The sequence below is a fragment of the Octopus bimaculoides genome, chromosome 1 (assembly GCF_046866305.1).
Source record: "Octopus bimaculoides isolate indiv1 chromosome 1, ASM4686630v1, whole genome shotgun sequence".
NCBI classification, from domain to species: Eukaryota; Metazoa; Mollusca; class Cephalopoda; order Octopoda; family Octopodidae; genus Octopus; species Octopus bimaculoides.
The window spans coordinates 192,502,794-192,515,412 of record NC_142928.1 but is presented as its reverse complement, the minus strand read 5'-3'; the positions used below and the strand labels follow the sequence as shown (position 1 = coordinate 192,515,412).

Genomic DNA, 12,619 nt, shown 5'->3' with positions numbered 1-12,619 from the left:
TTGAGACAGTCCAGGTGGGCACTGGTGCCTAAAGGGGGCAGTGTGTGTGTGTGTGTGTGGAGGGGGTAGAGAAAAATTTTGCTTTCGCTATAAAACACATACTACTAGGTTTGTACCACCCCCTTGAGACCCAACTACACTCTAGCTGAAAAATATAGAATACCGCATAAGTAATATAAATGTTTTAAATTCAGTGGTGGCATTAATGAAGATGTTACACATTAATTTAATGTGTTAAACTTATCTATATTAATGTATATCGAATTATATAGAGATATATACAAGATTTACACAGATATAAGAGTTAGAACTTGTGATCCGCCTGAGGACCTTTTACTTTGGAAATTTTTGCCCGCTACGCTAAAAAGTTTCCCCACCTCTGGCTTAAACAGTTTGACAAAAATCTGATGGGTCTAAGGATTGCACTGTGCTCTAGTGTCTGCTTTGGCATGGTTTCTATGGCCAGATACCAACCACTTTACAATATGTACTGGGTACTTTTTTTCCTGCTACCAGCATCACCGAGGTCACCATGCAGCTCACAAATCTACCAAATCTGAGAAGGAAGTGCATCCTTATATTAGATGGAGGTCAAGGTATGGAGAAGAAGTTGGGGTAAAGCAAGTTCTTGTTAAGGAGCTTCATAGTTATTCATACTTAGGAGAGATAGAGAGAAAAATTTAGAAAGTGAAGATTAATATTTTTGAAGTTTCTTAAATTCAAACACTCATTCATGGCCTAGTGGTATGGTTTTCAGACATATTGTCTATAAAGAAAATTTCTCTTCCAGAGACAGTTTCTGCAGTGAATATCTTTCCATGATTGAATGTATATGTGTGTGTTGAATATAGCTGCACACACTCATGTTTTGTTTATATTTTTTTAAACACAGAAAATTTGTGGAATCTTTGGGATTACACACACACCTGACTGACACCACGTAAAAAGTCCCTGTATTGGTGTCACATAAAGAAATGCACTCATGCGGGCACCATGTAAAAATGCACCCATGCTGGTGCCACATAAAAATGCACCCATACTGGTGCCACATAAAAATGCACCCAGTACACTCTGTAAAAGTGGTTGGAGTTAGGAAGGGCATCCAGCTGAAGAAACCAGGCCAAAACAGGTGACTGAAGCCAGCTCCTCTCAAACCAACCAACCCATACCAGCATGGAAAACTGATGTTAAAATGATGATGATGATGAAGAGGAAAGAGAGAGAAAGAACTTGTCATAATTATCTAATTTTGGTTACACTGATATCTCTATATCTCTCTCTATAAAGTTTGTGTTATCTGTCTAGCAGATAATATAATCATTGTAGTCATAAACACTACCAGCAACAAAAAACAAGCTGAGCTTTGCTTATTTTCCAGACTAAACTATATCTGAAATATATGAATGTTTTAAAATAAGATTATATCTAAACTTGAGAATTTGTTAAAAGATTGTTCATTATGATATACTAAACTATATATATATAAGCAGAAAACCTTCACAATGAATTTAGTTTTAAATATAAATGTAGAACATGAAATTGTCTTTTCACATTTTCTGCTAAGTTTATTTCCATAATTTATCAAAAATACTGATGGATTGTAAATTTCAACTTTTTCGATTGTTAACTTTGGCAATATTTGTGATGTGTTTAAACATGATCAAATTTTCTGTGAAAATTCTTGTTTCTTTTCACTTTACTTTCAAAGTAATTATTAATATGAATTGATAAAAGGACTGATTTTGAAATCTTTTGTTGAACTTCACAGTGAAATAATAAATTCTCACTAAATGGCTCCACCCACCTCCAACCTAAAAAAAAAAAAAAACTAAACTGGAGTTATATTTTGTATGATCATAGATTTTGTTACCACGATTCTTGCTAATTGCTGTAGATGTGAATAATTGATGAGTAGATTAGAAAATTTCTTAGATTAAGTTAATAATTCTTTGAATGGTGTATGTGTGTATGTGAGAGCATATATATATATATATATATATATATATATATATATATATATATATATATATATATATATATATATATATATATATATATATATATACATATATACAGGGTGTGTAAGGTATTTGAGGACATACCATTTTGGGCTCATTGCTGCATTTTTTGCTAACTCTGTATAATCTTTGTTTCAGAAAATAATAATGGCAGACAGACCCTCAGCTTGTGCCTGTGACCTTATGATCATGAGCCAAATATCCTAAATATATAACTGGTACTTCATTGGTAATGAAGTTCTAGTTGATCCAATCAATGAAACAGCCTGCTCATGAAATCAACATGCAAGTGGCTGAGCACTCCACAGACATGTGTACCCTTAACATCATTCTCAGGAAGATTCAACATGACACAGAATTTGACAAGGTTGGCCCTTTGAAATACAGGTACTACTTATTCTTGCCAGCTGAGAGGCCTGGAGCAGTGTGAAATAAAGTGTCTTGCTCAAGGACACAACATACCACTGGAATTTGAACTCATGAGCTTATGATCACAAGCCAAATAACCTAACCACAAAACCATGTGCCTTCACGCACGCACACACACACACACACACACACACACACACACACACACACACACACACACACACACACACACACACACACACACACACACACACACACACACACACACACACACACACACACACAAGTAAAAATTTAGAATTACATGGTTATATGTTATATTATATATGTGTGTGAGAGAATAAAAATTTAGAATAACATGGATACATGTGAAAAAATATATATATATATATTACACACACACATGCGAGTGTGTGTACAGACACACATATACATGCACACACACATACACACATATACACACACACAAACACACATGCCTAAACATTTAGAATTATATGGTTATATGTAAAAGCAATATTTAAAGACACTAAAAAAACAAACAAACAACAGTAAAGAACAAACTTTTAAACGGCCTCTTCCAAAAGTTTTCTTGTTCAACTTATATTTGATGTTTACACAATGTCAATGACATGAATATTTTGTTTACAATAATTATTATGTCAGGGAACTTTAAAGTTATAAAATTGTCAATACTGGGTGTCATTTAAATCTACAAAGTAAATGTTTGTAGTCAAGAATCATAGATTTTAATATCCTTCTTGCTTTTCTTCTTCTCGTCTAATACTATTAAATTAATGTATGTATACAATGTTTGCTTTCTTATCAAAGGTCTACAATTCTCATTTGCCATATTCTGCTACAAAACTTTTAAATATAAACAATATGATAACTTCTTGAAACTTCTTATCTCTCTCACCAACATCAATAAAAGTTATATTTATTATTTTATTTTGTTCTTGTTTTGAGGTGGCAGGCTGGCAGAATTGGTAGCATGCTGAGCAAAATGTTTAGTGGTATTTTGTCTGTCTCTATGTTCTGAGTTCAAATTTTGCTAAGGTCAACTTTGCCTTTCATTCTTTCCGGGTCAAAAAAAAAATACAAGGTGGCATCAAAAAGTTCCCAAACTAGTTCTGTAGCATACCAGCAGATGGCAGCACATATCTGTCTCTATGTTCTGAGTTCAAATTTTGCTAAGGTCAACTTTGCTTTTCATTCTTTCAGGGTCAATAAAGCATTTGAGGACATTTGGCAAAAGTGAATGGAGAGTGTAGTGGGTGCTTTTTACGTGAGCATTGTTTCTTGTCCACCAAGGTCAAGCCAAGGCTACAGTAGAAAATACTTTCCCAAGGTGGTGCATAGTGGGATCAAACTCTGATCAATGTGGTTATGAAGCAAACTTGTTAACTGCAAGGCTAACTTGCTTAGCTTCCCAATCTGTAACAATAACTCAATGTAACCTTAAGTATTAGTCAGATGTTTCTTCTTTAGGCAGAAGGTCAGCAGTTTGAAGGGAGGGGGTTTATTCAATTGCATTGACCCCAGTTCTTTATTGGTGCTGTATTTTGTTGACCCAGAAAGGACAAGATGCAAAGTTGATTTTGGCAGGATTTCAACTCGGAATCCTGCTCCTGCCAACTTTTCATCATTTTGAGTTTGAGAAAAAAAAGTGATGCTCAAATACTGCGGTCAGTGGTATGGACTAAACGCCTCCTCTTGAAATTGCTGGCCGTGGGCCAAAACCAGAAACCATTAGAAGTCAAATACAAAAAATCTCACTGGTGTCCGGTTTTCCACCTCATGTCATTTCCTTCTTTTTATTCTTTATTTGATAGGTTGTGAATAAAGTCACAACACACACATACACTCTCTCTCTCTTTCGCTCTCACCCTTATTATCAGATAAATGGTAAAACAGCTAGAAATAATTTTTTTTTTACCTCATTTTTTTTTTTTTTTCTACTTTGTTTTCGCCCCCTTCGAAAAGAAAAACTCTACATTTGTATTTTGTCCCCTCTATGTTGAGCCCTGTGTGGCTAATAAAGAAACATATTATGGTTAAAATCAGACCCTGGGATAGAAAACCATACATGCATGAGTACTATGTATGCATGTTATGTATGCATACATATAAATATACATGGACAATAGAAATGTGCAAGGCCTTAAGATTTAAAGAATGATGAACAAAGCAAGACACAGTCCTTGCTACAAGCAGGTGACTCATCAAAATTAACCCTAGATTAAAAAGAAGAACATACACACACACACACACATTCATATATACATTACATAGACACATATATAACATGCGTTTATATACATACATTATATACACACACACACATATACATATATTCGCCATGATTGATCGCTAGCCACTAAACCCTTTTTATTTTTTCTCTCTGCTTATTTCTCTGTTCCTTTCAGTTGAAGAGCGTAGGCTCGAAACGTAAAAGACTTTCTCACTTCCCGAACGTTAAACTAATACATCTATTTGTTGTTTACACACTCGTCTTCGTCTTTTGTTTTGTTTTTTTGTAAATTCCAACTATATATATATATATATATATATATATATATATATATATATGTATATCATCATCATCATCATCATCGTTTAACGCCCGTTTTTCATGCTGGCATGGGTTGGAAGGTTTGATTGAGGACTGGCAAGCCAAGAGGCTGCACCAGGCTCCAATCTTATCAGGCAAGGTTTCTACAGCTGGATGCCTTTCCTAACACCAACCACTCCGAGAATATAGTGGCTGCTTTTTGCATGCCACTGGCACAGGCGCTAGTCGGGTGGCACTGGCTTCAACCATGCTTGAATGGTACATTTTACGTGCCACTTGCACAAGAGCCAGTCAGGCAGCACTGGCAAATATATGGGGTGGAAAACAAGATGAAGAAAATGGGGAAGAAATGGATGTAAGTAATAATTTATATGTATGTTACAAAAAGATGACATATTTTTTTTTAAAAACATAACCGTACAAATAAATTGAATGACAGGTTGAAAGCTCAAAAAGTAAATTAAAATAAAATAAAATAAAAAATAAAAATAAAATAAAATGTATATTTTATTTTAATTTATTTTTTGAGCTTTCAACCTGTCATTCAATTTATTTGTACGGTTATGTTTTTTAAAAAAAAGATGTCATCTTTTTGTAACATACAAATAAATTATTACTTACATCCATTTCTTCCCTATTTTCTTCTTGTTTTCCCCCCAATATTGATAATTTCAATAACCCTGAACATATACCAATGATTTTCACATTATATGATAGGGATTACACCAGTGGAATACCTTGGATTATATAATATGTAATCGGGATATGACTTCCTTGAATTAACTATATATATATATATATATATATATATATATACACACACACCAAAATAAGCAACAGGAGATCCAGAGGTAATGCAGTACGATCGTTTCAAGCGACTCCATTTAATTGAACAACACAACCATAACCGCAATCCTCAGCTGCAATCCTCAGCTGCAATCCTCAGCTGCATAAATACATAGAATTAAATTAAATTAAAACAAATGGACAAATTAGTATAATTTTACCTAAAACCTCCAAGAAGGTAAGGAGATAGACAAAGAACATGCTGTCTTCACTTCAGCTTAGATGCAATATATATATATATATCATCATCATGATCATTGTTTAATGTCTGCTTTCCATGCTAGCATGGGTTGGATGATTTGACTGAGGACTGGTGAACCAGATGGCTACACCAGGCTCCAATCTGATTTGGCAGAGTTTCTACAGCTGGATGCCCTTCCTAACGCCAACAACTCCGAGAGTGTAGTGGGTGCTTTTACGTGCCACCGGCACGAAGGCCAGTCAGGCGGTACTGGCAATGGCCACGCTCAAAATGGTGTATTTTATGTGCCACCTGCACAGGAGCCAGTCCAGCGGCACTGGCAACGATCTCGCTCGAATGTCTTTTCACGTACCACCGGCACAAGTTCCAGGAAGGCGACGCTGGTAATGATCACGCTCAAATGGTGCTATTTACATGCCACCAGCAGTCCTTCCAGTCATGATATATACATACATATATATATATATATATATATATATATATATATATATATATATCATGATATTAACCAGACTATTGTATGTTGTTATACATTGCTGTTGACAATGTGCTTTGCATTGTTTTGACTTTTGAATGATGCCGCCCCACTGGTGAGGTGAGCAGGCCAACATTCCCCCTGATCGGAAGGCTAATCCACCACAGGGAGATCCATTTACAACAGAGTGGACTGGAGCGATGTGAAACAAAGTGTTTTACTCAAGAACATGACATGCAGCCAGTTTGGGAATCGAACCTATGATCTAGTGATCATGAAAGCAACACTCTAACCACTGGGCCACACACCTTCCACACATATATACATATATTACATAATTTGATTCAAAAGAAGCAAAAACTTACCTCAATATTGAGAGTGTAAATTCTGTCTGCTGGAAATACAGTTGATGTGGAAGCAGTTGTAATCATGCCCTGTTCATTGATGGAAAATTTTTTGTCTGTAAGAACAAAACAAAATCCATATATGTTTAAAACAATGAAAACAAATTAAAATTCAAAAGAAATTAAATCATATATTTTTATTAATTTTGAAAAATCCACAGGAAAGCATGATGATGCAATTAACAGCATCCTTTAAATTAATAAATATATGTCGTGATGTAGTGAAACATGCTAAATTACAATTTTGTGCTTCATTTAATTAAATGTGTTATGTTTTACTAAATTATGCTGATGCTGGAAGATAAATGAATCATTTCTATAATAAATAACCAAATAATAATAATAATAAAATTCAATAGTCTTCAGATATCTGTAAATGATTATTTCATAAATTCCAGTTTTAAATCTAAAGTTCAGTAGATGTAATTATAAGTCAGAAAACAGCACAACTCCCATGACTTTTGGAAACACTTTTTTCACACTCAGAGTTGCTGAAGCATGGAACAAACTACCTGCATCGGTTGTTAGTTGCCGAGACATTGCATCCTTTAAAACCTCCATGCTTCCTGAAATTCACCAACACTACACCTGATATCCACCCCTCCATACAGGTATATCATGAATCATACACTGTTCACTTTCCTGACTTTTGTACATACTTCTATCTACTGTACATTGCACCTTTGATGAGTTGTAGTGCATTTGAGCACTATACACAATAATTTCACTATTATCAAACTAACTTCTCATCATCTCACTTCGACACTACACCCCAACTCATTTGAGGTGTGTTCCCTAGTAAGCTACTTGGTAACCTCTCTAGTGCCAGAGTGACATAAAAAACACCCAGTACACTCTGTAAAGTGGTTGGCATTCAGAAGGACATCCAGACACAAAAACGAAGTTAAAACAGACATTGAAATATGGAGATTCTACTATAATAAATGCAAGCGCTAATTTATGATTTATAAAAACATGTGACATATTAATAAAAATCTGTAAATGTACAACCATCCAGATCTCTGAGTACCTTTATTTTTTGTAAATATATATATACATACATACATATATATATATATATATATATATATATATATATATATATATATATATATATATATATATATATATATATATATATATATATATTGTCCAGGATAATGCATGCAAGACTCAAGAGAGATTTAAAGAAGAATGTTACAATCAAGAAGGTGAATTACAATGACCTTTTTGTGTGCACAGTTTGTGACAGACCATGCCTTTGTTTTGCTGGGCTCAAATCTCGTTTGCAAACCCATGGAAAACGAACTTCCACCAACTATTTTGCCTATATGTCTGTGCACACCTTTCAATGCAGTGTGTGCCAGAAGGTCTGCAAATCTAACGGAGGGCTCAACAGACATTTTAAGATTCATAAAGAGCAGAACTTAACTGCAGGTCTTGGTGGTCCAAATCGGTTATGCACTCTATGTGAGTGTCTTTTCAAAAACATTGTCTTGTTTAAAAAGCCACATCAAATGCCATGATGGTTCTAAGGTATAGGTGTAGGAGGTGGTCAAACTCTGCATAAGGAGTAGACAACCACCATACGACGATGATGATGATGAGATATATATATATATATATATATATATATATATATATATATACAGAGAGAGAGAGAGAGAGAGAGAGAGAGAGAGAAAGAGGGAGGGAGAGAGAGAGGGAGAGAGAAAGATAGTTATATATTAGTGTGAGTGTGCCTTTGTGTCTGTGTTTGTCTCCCACCATCACTTGACAACTGGTGTTGGTTTGTTTATGTCCCCATAACTGTTGTACAGTGAAAATGTACACCCCTCCTGGTAAAAAAGGGAGTAGCCAGCCATTATAAATAAACCAGTAGCTGATTGACAGAGGAGAAGGAAAAAGAAGGTCGAGAGTACATGTAGACTGTGCTGATAGTCGCGTGTGTGTTGGTATAGTAATTATACTGTGATACTGAGTTGGATGTTATAATGATTCAAACTTTTCAGGATAATAACACTGTATGAAAGTGGGGGGGGGGGGGTTGTCATACAGTGTCAGACAGAACCATTCTATGGATGACTTTTGAATATAACAACATCTGTCAGAGCTACAACTGTCATCAGAAGACAGATAAAACAGTGGCAAAAGACCGCTTTACAACAATAATTTAGCATTTCAGCAAAAAAGACTGATAGAATAAGTACCAGGCTTTGAAAAGGAAAAATACTGAGGTTGATTCATTTGACTAAAATTTCAAAGCAGTGCCCCTCCATGGCCGCTATCTAATGCCTGAGACAAGTAAAAGATAAATGATAAGGTATACACACACACACACAACAAGCTTCTTTCAGTTTTCATCAATTACATTTATTCACAAGGCTTTGGGCAGCCCAGAGCTATAGTATAAAATACGTGTCCAAGAGCTACACAGTGGGACTGAACCTGAAACCACATAGTTGTGAGGCGAACTTCTTAACCACACAGCTATGACTGCATCTGTTGTGCAATATCGAACACTTCTGCTAACATTCAGTTCTGTAATATGGAACATCGCTGACTTTAACAAAGATCTCTTTTTCAGTTTAGACAAGTGAAAAGGAAAATATAACACCTCTCAAGTCATCTGAACTTCCTTCTTAGAATACAAACCAGAAAATGCTATGTCATCCTGCTTAAATTTCTCTTCTATTGATAATGCCGCCAAACTTGATAAATGGTGACATTCGAAAGCACATCTTTCACTAGGAATTTGTTACTAACTTTTCCTCACTCTCTCTCTCTTTTTCTCTTTTTCTTTTGTTATTCTTTTAACACCCACTTCCTCCAAAATACAACTGACTCACTCTGACAACAACCATCTTTGAATGGCACCGAGGATTAAGTCTGGTGCACTTAATCAGAGCACTTGTGATAGACTGTTGTTACATCAATGATTTTTGGAGAGACATTTGAACTGTCTACTAGTGACATTCTAAACTGCACTGGACAAGCAGACAAACCTAATTAAGATAGACCAGTCTGTAAATGTACCTGCCATACAAGTAAAACTTCATGGAGTTTGCTGAGAATGTAAATAGTATTGTTGAAAATAGAACCAACAGTAACAAAATAGAAATTCAAATTGTATTTTAAAGCTGCACATATAAGTAAAGTTTAACATGACATTAAAAAAGAAAAACCAACAAACTCTTCTTCATTTATGTAACACACACATGCTCTCTCTCTCTCTCTCTCTCTCTCTCTCTCTCTCTATATATATATATATATATATATTATATATATATATATATATATCATCATCATCTAACGTCCGTTGTCCATGCTGGCGTGGGTTGGATGGTTTGACTGGACTGGTACACTGGAAGGCCGCGCCTGGATCTAGTCTGATTTGGCATGGTTTTCTACTGCTGGATGCCCGTCCTAATGCCAACCACTCTGAGAGTATAATGGGTGCTTTTATGTGCCATTTGTGTGACACAGGTATCTGCTATGACTGCAATTTTGTTCAGCTTGATGGGTCATCTTCTCAAGCACGACATAATGCCAAAGATCTTGGTCATTGCTTCCGTGAGGCCCATCACTCATAAGGAGCGCAGCCACTTTGCTTCCATGAGGCCCAACATAAATTAGCGCTTGCATTTATTTGCTTCCATGAGGAACTGAGAAAATGCTCAAAAGGAACTACACACACACACACACACACACACGCACACACACACACACACACACACACACACACACACACACACATATGCCAGCATGGCAAGCAGACAAAACAATGATGATGATATATGCATGCACACACACACATACATATCATCATCACATTAACATCCACTTTTCCATAACTGTATGAGTTGGACGAAATTTATTGATGCAGATTTTCTACAGCTGATGCCTTCTCTGTTGCCAACCCTCACTTGTTTTACATGGAAGACTGGAAGTGAATGATACTGCTTGTATGACAGTGATACTCATTTACAACTACCACACAATGCCAAGACAAAGACACAAACATACATGCATGAATATATATATATATATACATATATATATACCCACATAGCATTGCCTTCTAGCACTTGTGCTGGTGGCACGTTAGAAAATCATTCGAGTGAGGTCGTTGCCAGTGCCGCTGGACTGGCTCTCGTGCAGGTGGCACGTAAAAAACACCATTTGAGCGTGGCCATTGCCTGTACCACCTGACTGGCCCTTGTGCCGGTGGCACGTAAAGCACCCACTACACTCTCGGAGTGGTTGGCGTTAGGAAGGGCATCCAGCTGTAGAAACTCTGCCAAATCAGATTGGAGCCTGGTGCAGCCTTCTGGCTTGCAGTCCTCAGTCTAATCGTCCAACCCATGCTAGCATGGAAAGCGGACATTAAACGATGATGATATATTTATATATATACACACACACACACACACATACATACACACAGACATATGTATTATGTGCATTTATCAACCCCTTGAATAGTCCCATTGACCACTTTGGAGAGTCCTGCTTTAACCTCTCGTCTTGTAGAATAAAGCTGTTCACCCACCCTCAACCTGCCTTGGGCTTCATAGTCTTGTAAGCTGCATGCAACCTCACTAGTGCCAGTGAGATGGAAAAAAACCACCCAGTACATATTGTAAAGTTGCTGGTATTAAGAAGAGCATGCAACCATAGAAACCATATCAAAGCAGACACGAGAGGATGAGGCCACCATTGGACCCATTGGATCCTTTTCAAACCATCCAACCCATACCAGAAAGGAATATAGATGTTAACTGATGATGAGGATCTTGATGAGGAGAAGGATAAGTGCATGAGCATTTGGCACAACCTATTGTAAAATTTCACCTTTTTTTGGCCCTTAAAAATATTGTAATTGATCAAGCAATATATTGTCCTTTCTTTCTTTCAACATTGTTTTCTCAGTTTATCCCAATAATATTATAAGACGTCACAGTTTTCATTATTGCCAATAGCTTTTTATTCAACCAAGTCTAAGCAAACAGGGGAAAATTTGGATTACTCTCATTTGCATATTATATAATGAGGTAGTTGACATTCTTTCATTTGTCATTTTTCTGACGTCGTTAAGAATGTGTAGCAAAGAATTGATTCAATTTAAATATTTCAATGCAATTTATGAATAAATGTATTTATGTAATTTGTTATGTTTTCAGTGGAGTTGATTCAACAATGATTTCTGAACATTGTTAACGACAGTAGTTTAAATATATTTATTTCACTGTCAGCATCATCATCATAATCCTCAACTTCACTATCATCAGTAGCAGCAGCTGCATTATTTTCATCATTGTCAGTGAGTGTCACCATCATCATCGTCATCATCATCATCATCATCATTCTTATGCAACACACCAGGTTTGCTGGAGAATGTCTACAAGCAGTGGACAAGGTAATAACAGACAGAGATTCTTGGGCAACATTGCAGGGTGCATGCTGATTGTGGTTACTTGAAGAATAAAAGACACCTCAACGTAACCATTTTTACCTCTGCTTTCCATTGTGGCATGGGTTAGACATTCTGACCAGATCCAATGGGTCAGAGAACCACATCTTAGTTTGTGCATGATTTCTGCAGCTGAATGACCTCTAAATGCCAACCACTTTACAGAGTGTACCGAATACTTTTTGTATGGCACCATCACTGGTGAGGCTGCCAGGTTAACTTGAAGGATTAAAGAACCTCCTTGGCAGAGTGGAGGG

At 36.1% G+C, this 12,619-nt stretch overlaps 1 protein-coding gene across 5 annotated transcripts in view; it reads right to left on the bottom strand.

Moving 5' to 3' along the window:
• Positions 1-12,619, bottom strand: part of LOC106884166 (protocadherin Fat 4) — a 696,074-nt gene that overhangs the window by 90,240 nt on the left and 593,215 nt on the right. For all 5 annotated transcript variants that reach the window (XM_014935404.3, XM_089364268.1, XM_089364281.1 and 2 more), the window contains one exon: positions 6,851-6,945. In XM_014935404.3, coding sequence (XP_014790890.1) covers positions 6,851-6,945 — 95 coding nt within the window. The remainder of the gene's footprint in view (positions 1-6,850; positions 6,946-12,619) is intronic.